At 33.8% G+C, this 22,680-nt stretch overlaps 1 protein-coding gene across 1 annotated transcript in view; it reads right to left on the minus strand.

Moving 5' to 3' along the window:
• RELN (reelin) overlaps positions 1-22,680 on the minus strand; it is a 548,597-nt gene that overhangs the window by 378,983 nt on the left and 146,934 nt on the right. The window contains exon 3 of the mRNA XM_049783824.1: positions 16,806-16,941. Coding sequence (XP_049639781.1) covers positions 16,806-16,941 — 136 coding nt within the window. The remainder of the gene's footprint in view (positions 1-16,805; positions 16,942-22,680) is intronic.

Consider the following 22,680-nt stretch of genomic DNA (forward strand, 5'->3'; position numbering starts at 1 on the left):
AGTAATCCCTACCGGGTGTGACCCAAAAACCAACCCGCCCAAAAAAAAAATTGCACACCAAAGCAGGTTACTTTGAAAGTTTCCATTAAAACTTTTAAAATAGTATTAGTTATGCAAGGCTCCACCCCCAAATAGCTATATTAGAAGTATAAATGGACTTGAAACAACAATAAATATTTACAAGGTATTTATTTTTAAATCCCCAATTAAATATTTCAAATAAATATAAGCTACTTTCAAACACATGTAATGGCCTGTAATTTGAATTGTTCCATGTCAAGTTTTCAAAACAAGAAAAATTCACCTCTGCATATTCTGACTTTCAAGATAGGTATATTAATTTGAAAACCAAGAAAATTTAACTCAACTTTTAATTTGAATAATTTGAACATAAACAGAAACCATTTAAAGTAATCAGCCAAAACCTTTTTTGGAAACATACATATTCTCTTTCCAAGGGGCTCTTTTCAGGATTTACTGTAATCTAGATTCTACATGAAAAATAATCACACTTTTTTCTTTCCAATAGCCCTTGAGAGGATTCAGTTCATGGAATTTGGTGGATCATGTAAGCCTCAAGAGACTGTTTGATTTACTCAAGAACTAGTCCTTAAAAAAAAAGAAAGAAAGAAAGAAAGAAAGAAAGAAAGAAAGAAAGAAAGAAAGAAAGAAAGAAAGAAAGAAAGAAAGAAAGAAAGAAAGAAAGAGAGAGAGAGAAAGAAAGAAAGACAGAAAGAAAGAAAGACAGAAAGAAAGAAAGAAAGAAAGAAAGAAATAGTCCTTGACTCTCCCTTTTTGAATAAAGCTGAAAACTCTAGAGCATTATTATGTAATAACAGCTCAAATTACTTTTCCTTGCTTACCTTGCTTTACGTAACCTATTAATACTAATTTTTGCCACTCTTTTGCTTACTATACTTACAATATCTTCCTACAATTTATCTACATCAAGTAATTTTCCACTTCCTGAATGAATCTAGCATTACACATAAAATTAAAAATCACATTGTGAATATTTGTTATTTTTATATCTATAAATTGACAGCAAGAGGAAGTAGACATTCATAGAAGCATGCCAGGTTCTAAATATAATGCCAGGACCTCTTTGTAATGTCGTGTTTTTAATATAGCACAAACAAAGCTCAAGGTGAAATAGATTTTTATCCAGATTAAAAAGACTTGGTTTAAGTATTATTCTAAATGGTTAATAAGATCAATATTAATCACAATTATATTTGTGGTTATACAATAAACTATGATGTCTTAAAAATTAGACTAAGCAGGCCAAAGTGTAGTACAGCTGATAGGAACTTGCCTTGATGTGGCGAACCTGGGTTCAATTCCCTGAACCCCATAAGGTTCCCCAAACCTACCAGGTGTGATCCCTGAGCACAGAGCCAGAAGTAAGCCCTAAGCACTGCTGGGTGTTGCCCCAATCCAAAAAAAGAGAATTACGTGTCCTTTGGGAAATATTTAAGGATATTTAAATTAAGAATTTACTTCGCCAGTTAATACTCAATGGAATAGCAAAGAAAGGATATGCAATGATAATGTTATAATAAAATAACTGGTATATAGAAACATGTACATATCATTCACAATCATTTTAAAGGCTCGGCTATGGGCATATAATTAAATAATTAAGAATGCGAAGGGAAATATTTACATAATAAAGACAATATTTATTCACTAATAGAATTTACATTACATTTTTCATAGCAAAAAAAGGTAACATTAAATTCCAACTACACACTAAAATAATAAAAACCTCTCAAAATATAAATAAAAAATAAACTAAGAAACTCATTAATTTTGACAACCTGTTACCATACCAAGTATTCAATGCTCAAGGGATCAAAATATGCTACTTTTCACTTGAATTATAATATATTTTAAAAGCATATACTAAAATTTAAAAATAGTACAGAAAATATTTAAATATGAATATCTTAATTAAAACAATTATTACATAATTAGAATAATGATAGGAACACAGGAATTTATCTTAACCTGAGAGTAAATATCTATTCGACATTATTATACAAAAGTTAAAGTCTAAAAAGCTAACTACTCTTATTCTATGTTGACCTTAGTACAATGACAAGAATAGTACTATAGTTTTATACAAATCTTAAATTTTACTTTTTACTAGGTTGACTCCATAGTTAATTCATAAAATACATATAAAAACAATGTACTTTACAATTAGGAGCATGTGATGACCATTAACTATAAGGTAGTTAATCATAAATTTGTTACAGCAGTGAAAAAGAGAAGTAAAACATGCAGAAAGAAATGAGTAAATACTCTTTAATAGAGCCAAAATAATAAAATATGACCCAGATGCTGTTGTAGAAAGATGTTTATTCAAAAATATCTTAGTATTGGGGCCAGAACAATAGCATAACAGGTAGGGTGTTTGCCTTGCCTGTGACCAACCTGGGTTCAATATCCAGCATCCAATATGGTACCTCAGCACTGCCAGAAATTACTCCTGAGCACAAAGCCAGGAGTAACCCCTGAGCACTGTTAAAATCTTAGTATAATTCTGGGTCTAAAAGCAAAGCTGATTATAAAAATAAGAATGTATAGCAGAACTGAAACATTACAAAAATACATTACAAGTGTCTAGAGAAATAAGCACCAAGATAGCATTTCTAGGATAGAAAGACTCTGAGTATATATGCATGGTTTTATTACTGTGAATGTATATGTATTAATTCATAGTTAATTTCTTGACTATAATTTAAAATACTTTCTTTAATAAAAAGCGTCACTTTCAGGATCAGAGCAATAGTATAGCAGATACAGTGCTTGTCTTGCACATGATGGGCTCTGATTCGATCCCCAGCACCCATCATCCCCAAAGCCTACCAGGGACAACCCCTGAACATAGAGCCAAGTCTTGAGCACTGTCAGGTATGGTCCAAAACAAACCAAAACGAAAGCATCACTTTCTAAATTAGCAGAAAATTATTTCAAAGCTCATTTAAAAAGAAATGGTATTTTCTGTCATTCTTAAATGTCATTTGAAAGTAAGACTTTTGTGGCATATACTATCAATATATATAATATATGGTACCATGTATGCTATATATACTATCTATGTATAGATATATATATATATACTATACTATATACACTATACTATATAATATACTGTCATTCACTTTTTAATTATAAATAGAAATTAAGTCTTTTCTTGCCCCCCTCTTTTTTTGACCTATACTTGGCTGGGCCCAGGGCTTAGCCCTGCTTCTGTACTTCTGGTGGTGGGAGGTGGAAAGGGGGAATCAAACGATGCTGGAGTGAAACCAAGGTTAGATACATACAAGGCAAGAACCCGATCCACAGTACTATCTCTCCAGTACTATTTAAGTCATTTTGTATTTTATCCAAAACATAAAATACATAAAATTAAAACAATATTTTTACCAAAAAAAAATACCCAGTCGGAGTGGTGGCACAAGTGGTAGGAAATTTGCCTTGCATGTGCTAACCTGGGACGAATCACAGTTTGATCCCCCAGCATCCCATATGGTCCCCTAAGCCAGGAGCAATTTCTGATCTCATAGCCAGGAGTAACCCCTGAGTGTCACTGAGTGTGGCCCAAAACAAAAACAAACAAAAATACCCTCAAAAGAAGTTTAAAACTAACACTTGGCAGGTGGTCATAAATTACAAATGCAACCCTCGAATAAAACATTGTGTCTAAGACCCTTGTTTCTTATCCCTGCTGCTTACATCCTTTTCTTCTTGTTTCTCCCCTTTAGTCTCTTTTCTTCCTTACCTAACCATAAAATTGGGGAATATCTAAATTATCCTGGAACTAAGACTAAGACTAAGAATAGGGAAGGAAAAAAGTTTATGATTTAATCCAACGGCTGAATTTGGAATATATAACCTTCTGACAACTGATAGTTTTAAACACAGTAGAGATGAGGAGGCATTATGTGACTATATATCTAAAGTACAGAACCAATCAAACTGAAAAAATGACATCTAAAGGCCAAGAACCAAATTTAAAAATATGCCTGTCAAAGAGAAAAAGGGGTCATTTGTGGAGGGAAGTTAACACTGGTTACAGGATTGGTGTTGGAAAATTGTATACCTGAAACTCAACTACTAATGCTTTTTAAATCACAATGAATAAAAAATACCTTAAATTATATATATATATATATATATTTATATACATTCTCTGGATGTATGTATATTCTGGCAGAGTATAAAGACAGAATTACATGGCTGACAACAGATTGTTTAATTTAATTTACTTATTACTTAAAAATATATACTAATCTGTTTTGGAGTTAGCTAGGTGTACTGTGAAATTAGTATTACAAAATAAATGCTCCTTTAGAGAAAATTTATTCCTTTCAAATGAGCTCTCTAGAACTATCTCTTTGCTACTTCTTTGTATGCTTCTAAGATTAATTCAATGAAATGAATATTATAGACAATTTATAGACAATTGTCTTTTTATAGACAAATATAAAATTAAAAATATCAATAATAATTTTCCTAGGGTGTTTATTGTTCCAAATGAATTTCAAGAGTGCTTGATCCACTCATTTTAAGAATGTCATGGGTATCTTTGGAGGGATAGCATTAAATCTGTATAATGCCTTGGGGAGTATTGCCATTTTGATGATAATCCTGCCAATCCATGAGCAGGGTATGCGTTTCCATTTCCGCGTGTCCTCTCTTATTTCTTGGAGCAGAGTTTTATAGTTTTCTTTGTATAGGTCCTTCACATTTTTAGTCAAGTTGATTCCAAGATATTTGAGTTTGTGTGGCACTATTGTGAATGGGGTTGTTTTCTTAATGTCCATTTCTTCCTTATTACTATTGGTGTATAGAAAGGCCATTGATTTTTGTGTGTTAATTTTGTAGCCTGCCACCTTGCTATATGAGTCTATTGTTTCTAGAAGCTTTTTGGTAGAGTCTTTAGGGTGTTCTAAGTAGAGTATCATGTCATCTGCAAACAGTGAGAGCTTGACTTCTTCCTTTCCTATCTGGATTCCCTTGATATCTTTTTCTTGCCTAATCGCTATAGCAAGTACTTCCAGTGCTATGTTGAATAGAAGTGGTGAGAGAGGACAGCCTTGTCTTGTGCCAGAATTTAGAGGGAAGGCTTTTAGTTTTTCTCCATTGAGGACAATATTTGCCACTGGCTTGTGGTAGATGGCCTTAACTATATTGAGAAAGGTTCCTTCCATTCCCATCTTGCTGAGAGTTTTGATCAAAATGGGTGTTGGACCTTATCAAATGCTTTCTCTGCATCTATTGATATGATCATGTGGTTTTTATTTTTCTTGTTGTTGATGTTGTGTATTATGTTGAAAGATTTACGGATGTTAAACCATCCTTGCATTCCTGGGATGAAACCTACTTGATCATAGTGGATGATCTTCTTAACGAGGCATTGAATCCTATTTGACAGGATTTTGTTGAAGATCTTTGCATCTGCATTCATCAGCGATATTGGTCTGTAATTTTCTTTTTTGGTAGCATCTCTGTCTGGTTTAGGTATCAAGGTGATGTTGGCTTCATAAAAGCTATTTGGAAGTGTTTCTGTTTGTTCAATTTCATGAAAGAGTCTTGCCAGGATTGGTAGTAGTTCCTCTTGGAAAGTTTGAAAGAATTCATTAGTGAATCCATCTGGGCCTGGGCTTTTGTTTTTGGGCAGACATTTGATTACCGTTTTAATTTCATCAATGGTGATGGGGGTGTTTAGATATGCTACATCCTCTTCCTTCAACCGTGGAAGATTATAAGAGTCCAAGAATTTATCCATTTCTTCCAGGTTCTCATTCTTAGTGGCATAGAGTTTCTCAAAGTAGTTTCTGATTACCCTTTGAATCTCTGTCATATCAGTAGTGATCTCTCCTTTTTCATTCCTAATACGAGTTATCATGTTTCTCTCTCTCTCTTTCTTTGTTAGGTTTGCCAGTGGTCTATTAATCTTGTTTATTTTTTCAAAGAACCAACTTCTGCTTTCGTTGATCTTTCGGATTGTTTTTTGGGTTTCCACTTCGTTGATTTCTGCTCTCAGCTTTGTTATTTCCTTCTGTCTTCCTATTTTTGGGTCCATTTGTTGAGTACTTTCTAGTTCTATTAGCTGTGTCATTAAGCTACTCAGGTAAGCTCCTTCTTCCTTTCTGATGTGTGCTTGCAAAACTATAAATTTTCCTCTCAGTACTGCTTTTGCTGTGTCCCATAAGTTCTCATAGTTTGTGTCTTTATTGTCATTTGTTTCCAGGAACCTTTTGATTTCCTCCTTGATTTCATCTCGGACCCACTGGTTATTGAGTATGAGGCTGTTTAACTTCCAGGTGTTAAAGTTTTTCTTCTGAGTCCCTTTGGAATTCACAAATAATTTCAGAGCCTTGAGGTCAGCGAAGGTAGCCTGCAAAATTTCTATTCTCTTGATATTATGGAGGTATGTTTTATGTACCAGCATGTAGTCTATCCTGGAGAATATCTCAGGTACAATAAACACCCTAGAATAGCTAAAGCAATCATTGGGGAAAAGAATATGGGAGGAATTACTTTCCCCAACCTTAAACTTTACTACAAAGCAATAGTTATCAAAACAGCATGGTATTGGAATAAGGACAGGCCCTCAGATCAGTGGAATAGGCTTGAATACTCAGAAAATGTTCCCCAGACATACAATCACCTAATTTTGATAAAGGAGCAGGAAATCCTAAATGGAGCAGGGAAAGCCTCTTCAACAAGTGGTGTTGGCACAACTGGATAGCCACTTGCAAAATATTGAACTTAGACCCCCAGCTAACATCATGTATGAAGGTAAAATCCAAATGGATTAAAGACCTCGATATCAGACCCCAAACCATAAGATATATAGAACAACACATAGGCAAAACACTCCAGGACATTGAGACTACAGGCATCTTCAAGGAGGAAACTGCACTCTCCAAGCAAGTGAAAGCAGAGATTAACAGATGGGAATATATTAAGATGAGAAGCTTCTGCACCTCAAAGGAAATAGTGCCCAGGATACAAGAGCCACCCACTGAGTGGGAGAAACTATTCACCCAATACCCATCAGATAAGGGGCTAGTCTCCAAAATATACAAGGCACTGACAGAACTTTACAAAAAAAATACATCTAATCCCATCAAAAAATGGGGAGAAGAAATTAACAGACAGTTTGACAAAGAAGAAATACAAATGGCCAAAAGACACATGAAAAAATGCTCCACATCACTAATCATCAGGGAGATGCAAATCAAAACATGAGATACCAGCTCACACCCCAGAGAATGACACACATCACAAAGAATGAGAATAAACAGTGTTGGCAGGGATGTGGAGAGAAAGGAACTCTTATCCACTGCTGGTGGGAATGCTGTCTAGTTCAACCTTTATGGAAAGCGATATGGAGATTCCTCCAAAAACTGGAAATCGAGCTCCCATATGATCCAGCTATACCACTCCTAGGAATATACCCTAGGAACACAAAAATACAATACCAAAACCCCTTCCTTACTCCTATATTCAGTGCAGCACTATTTACCATAGCAAGACTATGGAAACAACCAAGATGCCCTTCAACAGAGGAATTGCTAAAGAAACTGTGGTACATATACAGAATGGAATATTATGCAGCTGTCAGGAGAGATGAAGTCATGAACTTTTCCTATACATGGATGTACACGGAATCTATTATGCTGAGTGAAATAAGTCAGAGAGAGAGAGAGAAAGAGAGAGAGAGAATAACGCAGAATGGTCTCACTCATCTATGGGTTTTAAGGAAAATGAAAGACACCCTTGTAATAATAATTTTCAGACACAAAAGAGAAAAGAGCTGGAAGTTCCAGCTCACCTCAGGAAGCTCACCACAAAGAGTGATGAGTTTAGTTAGAGAAATAACTACATTTTGAACTGTCCTAATAATGAGAATGTATGAGGGAAATGGAAAGCCTGTCTAGAGTACAGGCGGGGGTCGGGTGGGGAGGAGGGAGATTTGGGACATTGGTGATGGGAATGTTGCACTGGTGATGGGTGTTGTTCTTTACATGACTGAAACCCAAACACAATCATGTATGTAATCAAGGTGTTTAAATAAAATATATATAAAAATAATAATTTTCCTTGTATTGTTGACTTAGCAAAGTTGTTTATAACCTCTTTTCTACTAAAAGGTTTCTATTTTCTTCTAAGTTTATAAGTGTGTTAATTTCTTATATCTCAAACCTTTAAACAGGGGTTAATATTAACCATTCTTCTGTTTTTAAAATCTAATGATATATAAAGTAAGCAAATTCAATTATTTATTTATAAGATACATATATACAAACTATAAAGATCTTTATCTTTATAAATCTATTTAAATTTATACAAATTTAAATGTATACAAACTATAAAGATCTTTATCTTTAAAATCTTTTTAAATTTAAATTTAACATGCATATTAATATTATTAATCTAAGTTAGTATGATCATAGATCCTAAAAAAACACAAAAATGTTTCATCTGATTTTCATACTCAACTGCTATTACTTCAAATATCTAAGATATATTTACTTGGATTAACCAAAGTTCAAACAATTTTAGTAGCATTTCATTTGAACACCAGATAACAAAGAATGTTTTAATTCGAGCAGTATTTAACGATGGCGTTTCACCTAATATGATTATAGAACATATTCTGTTCCATATTTCCCTCCCCCAAACTAAATGACACCACTGCAAATCCCTTAAATTCCTCTTTTGAAGTTTAAACTTCATCCCAGAATCACTTTTCTATAATCTGCTTTCCTCAAAAAATGGAAAATATGCTTAAACATCATGAGAAATCAGACAAAATTTCAAACATTCAATATAAATATATTTTATGTTTTCTTAAAGAAAAAACACATTCCTCAAAAACATTATTCATCAGGGAGCCTAATTCTATAATTAATACAAGCAAATAACACTTTGCCTTTAGTGCCCATTCATAATGTTAAATTATAAAGAACTTTCATGGAAACACACAAAACATACACGTTGATTCCAAATGAAATTCATTGTAAGAAGCTCTATTATATTGAGTGGCAAATGAATTCTTAATAATGAGGCACTTGTGTGTTATCCAGAACTAGGGTTGACAAGAAAATCACTTAGCTTCCTTTTCTAATAATATTAGAACAAGCAATTGATAGAGCACATTTATTTTTCAATTTAAAAGGGAAATTTGAAAGAAAATTGTGTTTTTACCAACCCCTTTCAATAAACTATTTCCTGTACAGACTTGTTGAAGGTTTTGCTCTTTTACAAGTTCATCTTGCCCTTACCATCATAAGTGCATAACAACAGATGCTGGAATAATTAAAAACCTATCACTAGGGGCGGGGAAAAAATAAAACCTATCACCATAGGCCCTTCTATCACATCACATACTAGGAAAATGAAGGTGGTTTATGGGTGTCCTTGTCTCCCTTTATCCACCTCTTCGTTGTTGATATGTAGGTTTTAATGTGCATTCTTGCACCTCTCCTCCAGCAGGAAGCCTGTCTCTGGGGATCACTTGCAGAAAATAGGACATTGAGTCCATAATTAAAGTAATCTCTTTCCAGGCAGATGCTGCTGTTGGCTCTGTTATCACATATTACAAAAGGCATCTTGAGGGTTATAAAACGTGCAGCAAATAGCTTTGGAGATGAGAAACAGCAATTTTTCATCTAATTTTGATCCATAGACATGTAAGCACTGTATTGCTACTTTTTGGTTTTGAGCCAAATAACTATTATGGTGCTGAGATGAGCCGGGCAGTAACCAAAATTAAAGAATACTTTAGCTTTTATCCTCAAAGTGAGAAAAGCTCTTTTGTAACCATCTCTGCACTTAGCAAATAAGGATGATGTCTCAAATCTGAGCATTAATGCCTGCAGTGGATTTAGAAGAAAGGCTTATGTAGCTTAGCTTTACAGTTATACTTTTAATATATTTGCTTAAGTTAAAACCAATGGTTGATTAAGGGACTTACCATCTTAGCTCCTTTACAACTACAGTGTACTTTTTAATTAGATGCACTTATACTATTTGTCTTTTGTTTAATATTTTAGGACATTGCCTTTTGAAATATATGTCAGTCCAAATAACTAATATGTTAATAGTATTCATAATCCCTTCTATAAATATGATTAGTGAAAACAAATGAAGGAAATTTGACTAACACATTTTTCCATCAAGGACATGTCAAATTGGGTAACCAAAACCTAAACCCAATATTGTGAGATGCTAAAAAAAGAGATGAAAATGATTTTATTAATATTTCTAGGTACTAATTAAGACAGTTTCTCAATCTCTGATTGAATTTTAAAGTGATTATCTTAAAATTTCAGAAAACATGTACTTTAACTTTTTTATTTTCTCATATTTTTCCTAAAGTTTTCCATAGACTTGGGCCTTTCAATTATAAATACTGTTGATATTACTAATTTTTATATTTTAAAAAAGTGTTCAAAAAGGAAACATTTTAATTATCTTATTTATGATAGAATTATTAACATTCTTTATGTTTCACTTATAGAAAATCCCATTTAGAAGAAAAATTGTGTAACAACACTTGAATTATTAGAAAAGAACTAATGGAAAATCAGGATTTTAAAAATTTGTTAAATAACCATATTGGCCTTTTCAGAGCACTTGAAATATTATAATATAAAGCCACCCATCACTAGTGCATGCCTGGAGGTTTAACTAGCACTATATAAACCATAATTCTCTACCCAATCTGCAGGTACATTCAATACTCATACATTTTTTTCATTCATATGTGCATGCATTCATTTATCCATTCACTGAATACTATTTAAAGAATTCCTGCTAAGGGGCCTAGGATATGGCTCAGTTGTAAAGCACATGCCCACATAAATAAGACTCCAAGTTGAATCCCAGAAACTGCATTTTTCCTTACCCGAGCATGGCCAGAGGTGGTCATGGTGGTGGTAGGCCTGGGTATACCTCACCAAGCTAAGCTGATTATATGAAGTCCAGTGCTTGAGAACAGTTGGTTGGTGTCCACAACAAAAACTTTTTTCACCCATAGTCATTCATCATTAAACAGAATTATTAAAAAAAATGTGCACTCATTATCCTGATGCCTTTACTGAAATCAATTTTATATATTTATTTATTTTTTTGGTTTTTGGGTCACACCCAGCAGCACTCAGGGGTTACTCCTGGCTCTATGCTCAGAAATCACTCCTGGCAGGCTTGGAGGACCATATGGGATGTCAGGATTCAAACCACCATCCTTCTGCATGAAAGGCAAATGCCTTACCTCCATGCTATCTCTCCAGCTCCTGAAATCAATTTTCAATTTTATGTATTTCTTTTAGATTTGTATATATTTACTTTATTTTCTTAGTTAACTCTTCTTTACTCATAACATTATTACTTTGTACTTATTTTGTCTATTATTTATACAAAGGCACAACATTTCTGCTTAGCATTTGCTTAGTTTGCTTTGTTTAATATAAACATTCACTGTTTTATAACATTATGCTAAGATTTGTCTCTTGGCAATAATATGTTGCTGGCTTTCTGAAATTGCCTTAAGAAAATAAATGGTGAATTAAATATGTTAGTTGTAACTACTTATACTTATTTATAATATCAAATATTAAATTTTATACTTTAATGTTTTTAAAGTAGCATTTTCTTCTTTCTTTGAAGAAACTTCTTTAACCCTTCTCCTATTTTAAAAATAATGTTATTACTGTACTGTAAATATATGTTTTAGATTTTTGGGTTTGTTTTTAAGTGGCCACACCCAGTAGATTAGGGTACTATTCCCAGCTGAGATCTTGATGCTCATTCCTAGTGGTGGTGCTCAAGGGATAGGCTCTGGGGCTCTGGGGCTCTGGATACAATGCTCATCAACCACTGGGTCACTGCTACAGTCTTATATCTTTATGGTTCTAACAATCATCTTAACTAGGCCTAAAATGCTTCCAGAATTACTGGAAAACTTTAGAAAACTCTGATGCACATTCCTTTTATCCCTTCTTTATCCCATTGTACACACTGATACTGCCTAGTATTTTAATTTTTCTTTGTCTTTATGTTCCATATAAAAGTAGCTATTGGTGAATATTTATATAAAATTTATTGGTGGGCCAGAGTAATAGCATAGTGGTAGTGTGCCTTGCATACAGCCAACCCAGAACAGACACGAGTTAGATCCCCAGTATCCCATATGGTCCCTCGAGTCTGCCAGGAGCAATTTCTGAGTGCAAAGCCAGGAGTGCCACCAAATGTGGCCAAAAAAAATCCAACAATTAAAAATTTATTTGTATATTCAGTTTTTACTAGGGTATCTGACTACTTGCTAATTAGCTTTATTGTTAATTATTGAGTCACACCATGAGTTTTTGCTTTATTTTTTCAAATGTTCTTTGATGTAAAGGGCAACAATATATAAAATTAATTTTTATTTGGGGTCACACTATGAATTATACACTGGGGAGATCACTCCTGTGTGACCTTTAGGGGTGACCTTATGCGGTAATGGAGACTGAACTAGGGTTGGACACATACAAGGGAAAAAATACCTTAACCCCTGTGCTATCTCTCAGGTCACACATTATATAAAATGTTAAAGTAACAGAAGGAAAGGTAATTTAAATACCTAAACTAGGGATGCAAAATAAAACTTTCCGTGATGATAGAAAATATTTTATGGGGTCGGAGAGATAGCATGGAGGTAAGGCGTTTGCTTTGCATGTAGGACGGTGGTTCAAATCCCGGCATCCCATATAGTCCCCTGAGCCTGCCAGGAGTGATTTCTGAGCATAAAGCCAGGAAGTAATCCCTGAGCACTGCTGGATGTGACCCAACCCCCCAGTCCCCCAAAATAAAATATTTTACATTTGTGCTATTTTTAACTATCCTTTCTTACGTGGCTACTGAAAACTTAAAATGTGACTAGCACACAGAGGCAATGAATTTGATTTTTTAGTTCATTAAAATTTAAATAGCTACATGTGGCTTGAAACTACCATTGTTGAAAGTATAGTTATAAATAAAACTTAATACTGCATCTGTATAATTATGCATATACATACATATGTGTATATATACACATATATGTGCATATACATGCATACATATCTATATGTCTCTGTGTACATGTATCTGTGTACACACAGACAAACAGATATGTATTTGATTCATAAAGGATTTGTTCTTTTAAAAATTCATATCTATAAAAGGCAACCAAAATTTATACTTATGCTTAACATTAAGACCTTAATATTAATAGATTCTTACTAAAAGCAAAACTGAATAAAATACTGCTATTAGTATTGGCAAACCATGGGTTATTACTGCCATGAGAAAACTTTATTCATCTTTTTTCCAAATGACTTTGCCTCCACTATTTTAGTGTAGGCATTTTGAAAAACAAAAACAAAAAAACCAGTAACTTCACACTCAAGGTTTCTAACACTGGTTTAATCAGCTCTAATTAAAGAGGAATCTTGCACATGTCACATTTAAATTTTTTCTGTTGGATACAGGTAACTTTTAATAATTAGAATATGCTAACTTGCTTTTTTTTTGTTGTTTTAGGGCCACACCCGGTGACACTCAGGGGTTACTCCTGGCTATGCGCTCAGAAATCGCTCATGGCTTGGGGAACCATTGGGACACAGGGGATTGAACTGTGGACCGTCCTAGGTTAGCATGTGCAAGGCAAGCACCTACTTCTTGAGCCACTGCTCAGGCCCCTAACTTGCATTTTCTTGGCTTTTTCCCCCTGATTCCATGAGTGTCTTATGTAATGTCAAGGAAAACTGAGAAGAATCTCCATCAGAACTCCCAAGTTTCATGATAATAAGAATCTTGTGGATTCCAAACCTTAATCCACTGACTTGTTATTACCAAGAATAAAAAGAAGAGGAAAGAAACATGGAGTTTCAATATTTCACTGTTGATGTTTTTGAAGTATTGTTTGCTTGTGATCTAAATTCTGAGAAGTATTCTTATTTATTTGTTTACGTATTTATTTATTTTTAATTTATTTTGGTTTTTGGGCGACACTAGTGGTACTCAGTGGTTACTCCCTTCTCTGAGTTCAAGAAATTACTCCTGGCAGTACTCAGGAGGCCATATGTGATGCTGGGGTTCAAACCAAGATTGGCTACATCCAAGGCCTTATCCAAGGCTACTTTATCTGCTATACTCTCTCTCTCCAGCCTCAGTATTTCTTTTATGTAAAAAATAGTGATACTTTTATCTAAATGGGAAAAAAATCACATATACTTATATTTAAGACCAAATTGACTAATAAGTAATAAGTAATACTCTTAAAGAGTTCCAGAACTAGACTTACGGAATTCAGATTCAAATTTGGACCCTAATAAAAGTGTCATTACTTAAACAGAAAAGCTTTCTCATAAAGTATAAAGTATAAAGCAGCTTCAAATCTTTAATAAGCTTATAATTTTGATGCAAATAAAAGTGGTATATTGAGACTCCAGCAAGTTGTTTGACCATCATCAGAGAGCCTCTTACACTGTAGCTTCTTGGAAGGCAGAGAGGCCTCAGAAAAGGAAAATGGTGACAAGAATAAAATGAAGGAAGCAATTTTGCCTTTTGAATATCTACTTAATTTTATGTTTCATAACTACTGTAACAAAAATAATTTCTTTATACCTTCTGAAAATGAGTGCACATATTTTATGTTAAGATTTCATAATTGTTCCTAAAACTTTAAATTCCCATAAGTATCTTGACCTCATTTGCCAAATAAATGTTGATAAATCAGGACTTAGCTTGTTTCTTTATCCAAGCCTAATTGGCTACTTAACTTTGATAAAAAAACAGAAGCCAGGAAAAGTGAGAACTACCAGACTCTTGGGAATTCAACTAAAAATAGACTATTTTTTTAAATCATCTCATTCAAAGGCATCTTTTCAGTAACACTTGAATAAATGTCCCAAGTTGGAAATAATTTTATTAAATAAACATAACTATAGTTTTCAGAAAAACTAATAGTGGATTAAGGAAATTCCTTTTTTAATAAAATACCAGTTTTCTTTATGTCTGAGATTTGGCTATTTTCAGCCTAACTTGAGAAATAATTTTAGTCTAAAGTGAGAGGCAATTAATTTTTGCTCTAAGCTCTGTATAACATAAAGTAGTACCATATTTATATGTACTGACTGCTGGCATCCTTATCTTCAGATATGAATGCACTCTTATAAACATACCCAGAGGGGAGTCCCTGTTTTTTATTTCAAATATTTAAATAAAAGGGAAAATACAATTGTTTGTTTTTCTCTGATAGACAGAAATTAATGAGAACTACAGTATCTGTCCTAGATAATCCTCCAGACACACTAGAATGACTCTCATCAAAAATTGAAGGCATCTGGGATACACTCAAGGAAGCACTTCAAATCTCCAAGCCTGTATTATTTTTGAGTCTGTACAGTAATCAGAAACAGCTAGAGTCTTCCATTTTTTAAATGGTGTTTGTTGTCTTGTTTAGTTACTTTTTTAAAAGCCCCTGTAGGAAAATCATGCTTTAAAATATTAAATGTTCAAGTATGGTCCACCTGTGTATGTATACTGTTTTGCTGACCTGAGCTTCTTCTTTGTTTTGTTCAGTTAAATTGAACATTAGTTTATTTATACTGGTCTAGTTTAAGGTGGTTAACTTAAGATTAAATTATCACTAATTTAGGCACTAAAATCTAATGATGATAGATTTTACTTTTAACTCATACATTGATTCCTTCCTACATGAAGCCCTTTTGAGATTAATGATGGAATATAAACTGTATCTCAAAAAATGAACCACATCACAATATGTAAAAAACAAGCCCATGTTTGTCATATTACTCCACTATGTTGTCCATATTTCAGAAGTTTAAGTTGGTAACTTGACATCAGAATGTATTCAATAATGTTATTAAATTTTATAGAGAGCTAGATTCCAAAATGAATACTGAAAACACGCAGTGACCATTTTATAAAATCTGAGACATTTTGATACTATGTAGTACAAACTATTTGATTTTCATTACAAAGGAATCTGAGAAATTCTGATACTACATAGTACAAACTATTTGATTTTTCATTAAAAGGATATTTTACCCAATAAAACATGTAAGTGATCATTCTAAAGTAAAATGGCAAAAATTAGCTCTGAAATGGGATCGTCTTCTGAATCAGTCTGTGATTATCACTAGGTATTGAAGAGACCAAAAAACTCAAAATTAAATTTGCTGTCTTCTTCCTCAAAATGTATGGAATTATGGTATTTTTGTACCTGCATTCATTTTCTTTTCTTTTCTTCTTTTTTTTTTTTTTTTTTTTGGTTTTTGAGCCACACCTAGTGATGCTCAGGGCTCACTCCTGGCTATGCACTCAGAAATCGCTCCTCCTTGGGGGACCATATGGGACGCCAGGGGATTGAACTGCGGTCAGTCCTAGGCTAGTGCATGCAAGGCAGATGCCTTATGCCATGTGACACCGCTCTGTCTCCTCATTTTATTTTCTAAATATTTATTTACCTTGTTTTTTTTCACATACCTCAGTTCCTTCAATATACCTGATGGCTTATTTTTATTGTCAGCTAAATTCCAAGATAAGAACATGTATAATATGCCTGAAGTAAAACATTTAACTCCTTTTGAACAATTGTGACCTCTTTTTGACATTGAAATCAGTAGATAGAACTAATGATCAAATCTGTTAAATAATAGATGTGAGTACTCAATATGCAACTCTTCGAGAGATATAAGCTTCTGCTTCAGTGAGACATTTCCAGTACTTACATGAAATTCACACAGCCTGTTCCTGCAGGTGGGGCAATCCAGACAAAGCTGAGGTTGGTTGTGGGCAGGTGACTCACATGAGAGGCCACCACACTGCACATAAACTGGTTCCCAAACTGGTGGTCAGACATGATCCCTGAGGAAACAGTGAAAAATAGAAGTTGTTAATAAAACAAGCAAAGGAAGTGTTTATGATGACATAAAAAACTTTCTGTTCATTAGTCTTACATTTGGATTCTCAGGTTAAATGGTTCCTCTATAAACTGTTCATTTTTCACTTACTAGAAAGAAATCATTTGAAAGAACTAATAATCAATTAAATATGTAGCCATATAATTTGTTTGATATCATTAATTAGTTTTTGTCTATCACTAAAATCACCAGCAGTACTACACTGGCAAAAAAAAAACTGTATCAGAAGTCACTGCAATAAGGAAGGTCAGTTAGCAACACAAACAGAAAAGACATCACATTATGAGGTTATCAGAAAGGGCTTGTGCAACATTTTGCTTATAATATAATTTGGCTTGTTTTAGAGATAAGGAAGATCTGGGAATTTCCTGACTTTAATACTGAAAGTTTTATATCCTCGAACAAACCCTATACATTTCCATATTGCTAGAAACAGCTTAATTTGGAAAAACTGAAAAGCAAGTGTCCATTTGATATATCTTGATGAAGCTCTTTTTCTCACTCAGTTTTTTTTTTTTAAAGGTTTATCTTGAGAAAAAAATCCATCAAACCAGCGAAATCGGTTTAGGAGGATTAAAGACTCCCATGGAAATCACAGAGCTGAAGAAGATTCAATAGCTGTGATTCAGGAATTGTTACTCCCCTCTAGCGGAACATAAAACAGAAATTCAGTGGGTGGAAATGATACATTTTTTTCGGCATCATCCTAGCCAAAGAAGAAATAAAAGTCCCAGAAAGAATCTTGTAAGAGTGAAATGAATCAAGCAAATTAAAGTTTCAAGGTTTCACAGCTTTGGTACTAGGATTCAAATTCATGACTCCTCAGTCATCGGAAGTCCCCTTCGTAAAGTGAGTCCATGTATATATTGCCCTACCTGCCTCATATCTTACCTGAGTAAATCTGCCACAGAACAATATGATTTCATTTCACAACAGCATGGAACTTTCTATCTCTAACTTGGAGCAGCATCACCTGATGAGATTGTATATTGGTTTCCAGAAATTCTGAAATACTGATTTAAGGAATAGCCTAAAGTATTGGAGCTTTTAAAGTTCACTAAGCAATTCGAATATGTGACTAATAACATGTCTTAAAGATATATCAAAAAACTTGGGAATTGGAGTAATAAATGCCTTATAATTAAGGTACAAATACACAGCTTGAATGCATCCAGGGATGTCTCACATAATGGCCCTTAGTAGTAATGTAAATATCCTATCCTTTTACCCACTGCTCCTAAATACATCCCACAGTACTGTTATGAGGATCTTTAATGTGCTGCCTAAAACTCACTAAGAATATGTAGTGGTTTGCTTTAAAAACCCATGATGTTATAGCATATTATTCTCCTATTACATTTTAACTGGAATTTTGAGAGTATCTAAAATTTTCCGAAGTGATAAGTACTAGAAATCTATTTCAATATAAATGAGAAAAAAAAACAGTACTGCTAGAATTTCTCTTTTGCACGAAACATTATATACTGCCCTATGGAGGAAGAAACATAGTTCCTACTTTGAAATGAATTAAGCAGAGAGGAAAAAATTGGAATAAACTAATATTCTAAATTATTCTAAACTGGAAATTAATTACTAACTGGGTGGCCTTTATGAAGTATACAAAACAGGAGAGAAATGGTAATTAATATAAACAATTATAATGACAACTAATAATTAACTGAACATTTACTGTGACCTATCCACTATTAATATCTTCATGAATATTAAGGCTCTTAACAGCCCTTGAGGTAGGAGCTGTTGATCTTCCCATTTTGCTTATGACTACACTAAGATAATGGAAATAAAAGATCTTGTTTCTGATCATAAAGCAGTCAAGAATGTAGTCTAGATTCAAACTATGGCCTTTGTCACAAAGTCACAAGTGGTTCTATTGAAGGAGGCAACTGGAACTGAGTTTTGAGGAAAGAGTTAAGATTTAAGATATATTTATTTTTAATTTAATTGAAATGTGGAAATAATATGCCATTAATACCATTGGTTTATAAAGCAAAAAGGGCTTTATTCAACATTCAGCTGTCCAACTGTGCTCAGTGTTCTCTCTTAAGTTTTAAAATGGGGATAATTGGTAAGACCTCTTTTGGCTTCGTAGCTCTCTGAGAATGATTTTATTTTTCATATTTTTAATTTTTTTAAATTTTTTTACTAAACCCAACGACAAACATGCTTACAATCATGGTGCTTAAACTGACAACACTATTATAAGAAAGAAGTTAAAAATAAATCTTCAGTCCATTTTCTTTTTTTCTCTTCTTTTTTGACTTCCTCTTTCCCTTCTTTCTCTTCTTCCTTTTCCTCCTCTTCTATCTCTTCTTCCTCTTTCTCTTCTTCCTCCTCTTCATTTTTTCTTCCTCTTCTTCCTTCTTCCTTTTTTATCTCCTTTTTCTTCTTTTTCTCCTTCCTCTTTCTCCTTTACTTCTTTCTCTTCTTTTTCTTTTCCTCCTCATTCTTCTCTTCTCCCTCCTTTTCTTCTTCCTCCTCCTCTTCATTTTCTTATTCCTCTTCTTCCATTTTCTTTTCTTCTTCTTCTTCCTCCTCCTCCTCCTCTTCTTCTTCTTCCTCCTATTCCTCTTCTTACACTTCCTCCAACTCTTATTATTATTCTCTTCCTGGGTCTCTGGGACTCCGATGATTTCTATGTTGTTTTTGTTGAGTTTATCAAAGACTTCTATTTTTATCTGTTCACATTTTTTTGAGTAGTTTACTCATTGTCTGATCATTTGTTTTAAGGTTTTTTTCCAATCTCTTTTGCTGTATGGAGTTGTTCTGCATCCGATCCTCCCACTCACTGACCCTATCTCAGCTGCAGTTACTCCATTGGAGAGAGGGTTTTCATTTCATTTATCAATTTTTTCAGACCTGTTATTTCAGTTTGGAATTTTCTGAGTTCTATCATTGTGGTCTGTTCAGTTCAATCTATGCCTGCTTTGAGTTATTTGAACATCCTTCATATTTGAACATCCTCTAAACTCCTTATCTAGGTGGTTGGTACTTTTCAGGTCATCTTCATTCTCTATGCATGGTGTTGTCCTGCATTGTTTCCCCATTGCCACACTTGTATAGTGGTTTTTACTATATGCTGTGGTGGGGTTCATGGGTTAGAAGATGCGCACAGCCATGGAGCAAAGCTGGGTTTGGGCCCTGGAGATTATGTTCAATGGCATCTTCTTAGCTGTCTTTTGCAGAAAAGCAGACAGGGAGCAACGAAGCAGTCCTTAATAATTGCTCTCCTGTGCCTTAAAACACACAGCAGGGATCAGCACCCACCTTATTGGGTGGGGCCGCTTACTGGGATCTGGAGATTATGTTCGATGGCGTCCTCTTGGATGTCAGTTTGGGTCCTGGAGATTATGTTTCATGGTATCTTCTTGGCTGTTGGGTTTGGGCCTTGGAGATTATGTTCGATGGCATCTTCTTGGAGGGTTTGGGACCTGGAAATTATGTTTGATGGTGTCTTCTTGGCTGTCTTGTGCAGAAAATTCTGAGAATGATTTTAAGGTACATAAATAAAAAGAGGATATGCTTCACAAAGGGAGACATAATGCATAAAAGTGTGCATATAAAGTGAAAATCGAAAAATGAGAGCAGTCAGAATCTAGAACATTTCAGGGTTCTATGAAATGCAATTCAGTGCATCTGACACTATTATCTTTTTTAGTAGCTCTTGTGTCATGAAGGGCATATATAAGAGACCTATTGCCTGATTAGTATATATAGTTTGAAAAACTATTTTGGGATGAAAAATTTGATAATTAATTTAAATTCGACACTAATTTCCTTGCTGTATGTGGATAATAGTATACATATAGAACTTTGATTATGACTAAGAAAAGAGAAAATAGAATCTCCAGGGCCGGAGAGATAGCATGGAGGTAAAACGTTTGCCTTTCATGCAGAAGGTCATTGGTTCGAATCCTGGCATCCCATATGGTCTCTGAATCCTGGCATCCCATATGGTCTCCTGAGCCTGCCAGGAATGATTTCTGAGCATAGAGCCAGGAGTAACCCCTGAGCACTACCGGGTGTGACCCCCCCCAAAAAAAATAAAACAAAACAAAAAAGAATCTATAATAAAATAGTTTAATCATACTGCTTATCTCTGGGAAATACATTACATATGTACAGTAGAGTCACAATAAATATTTGTTTATTTGTTTGTAAGCTTTCACACATGAAAATATTTTCTCATGTAGTATTTCTTCCACAAAGAAGCTATACTTTTCCAAAGGAATTAGACTATGGGAGAAATTAGGTACTTCAAGAGTTATGGATATACAGATCTAACTTTGGCAAAGAAATAAGAACATGTTCTTCAAACTCTGAAGTTCTATAAGATTTACAATTGCCATAATTTAATAAATTTGTAATGTTTATGTATAAATTTATGTCCTTTTGATACTGTGTACACATTTAAAGAAAGAATATTTAATTATCAAGCTATATTTTCTAAATAAAAATATTTGATAGTCAAGAAACATTAATCAAAAAGAATTATATCAAGAACACCCAACTCAAAGTGTGCCCCATAACAAATAGTAACAGGAAAACTGGAGAAATGCATGTAGAACAATGGAAGTGTACTCCTACCTCTTACTTTTTGAAAAAATAAATGACCCAAAGATATAATACCATAAAACTCTTAGAATAAAATATAGGGGGAAAACTCATCTAAATTGGTCTTGACACAATTTTTAATATGACATCAAAAGTACAAACAACAAAAGCAAAGGTCAATAAATGAAAGTGCCTCAAACTCTAAAAGTTTTTATAAAACAACAAAAAATAGTAGATGAGATGAAAAAACAGTGATATTTTTTTTACAATCCCAATCTGATGTGGGGTTAAGAGTTAAAATGCATAGAGATGTCAGACAACCTAATAACAAAAAAATCTTATTTAAAAATAGGCAGAATGGATTAGAGAAATAACACTACAGATAAGGCACTGGCCTTATAGACAGAGAACTGAGTTCAACCCACAGTATTACAAACAGCTCCCCAAGCGAAAGCCCCCATGGGTCACTCCTATACATAGAGCCAGAAACTGTCCTACATTCTGAGAAGGCCCCAAAACAAAACAAAATGGAGGGAACTGAAGAAATAAATAGGAGTTCTTCCAAATATGACACTAAATATCATATGATATTAAATGTGACAATTTATATCATATCACTGTCACTAGTCATTAAGGAAATGCAAATTAAATCATATATAATCATCACATCATTAATGACAGAATGGTCATCAACAAAAAGACAAGAAACAACCAATGATGGTGAAGATGTGGCAGAAAGAGAACCCTTATGCATGATTGGTGAGAATATAAATTGTCCCCAAAGGAGTGGAAAACATTATTAAATTTCCTCAAATCTTAAAATATCTGCACTTAAATCATAACTGACAATTAACAAATAATGGTAAGGGTGTGAAAGGAAAATATATTGGACAGGAAGTGGCATAGGATGAGACGTATCTATAGGATGGGTACTCTATAGTAGTTTTGTATATCAATACCATAAGTTGATGCACTATTGTAACACCATTACCTAAACTATAATTTTGAAAAACACCTACTACTTTACTTCTCAATCAAAGTTATGATTATGGGATAGAAACTGATACATATTTCCTTTATGCACATTATAATCTGCAATATTAGACACACT

This window comes from Suncus etruscus, chromosome 1 (genome assembly GCF_024139225.1).
Source record: "Suncus etruscus isolate mSunEtr1 chromosome 1, mSunEtr1.pri.cur, whole genome shotgun sequence".
In the NCBI taxonomy this organism is placed as follows: Eukaryota; Metazoa; Chordata; class Mammalia; order Eulipotyphla; family Soricidae; genus Suncus; species Suncus etruscus.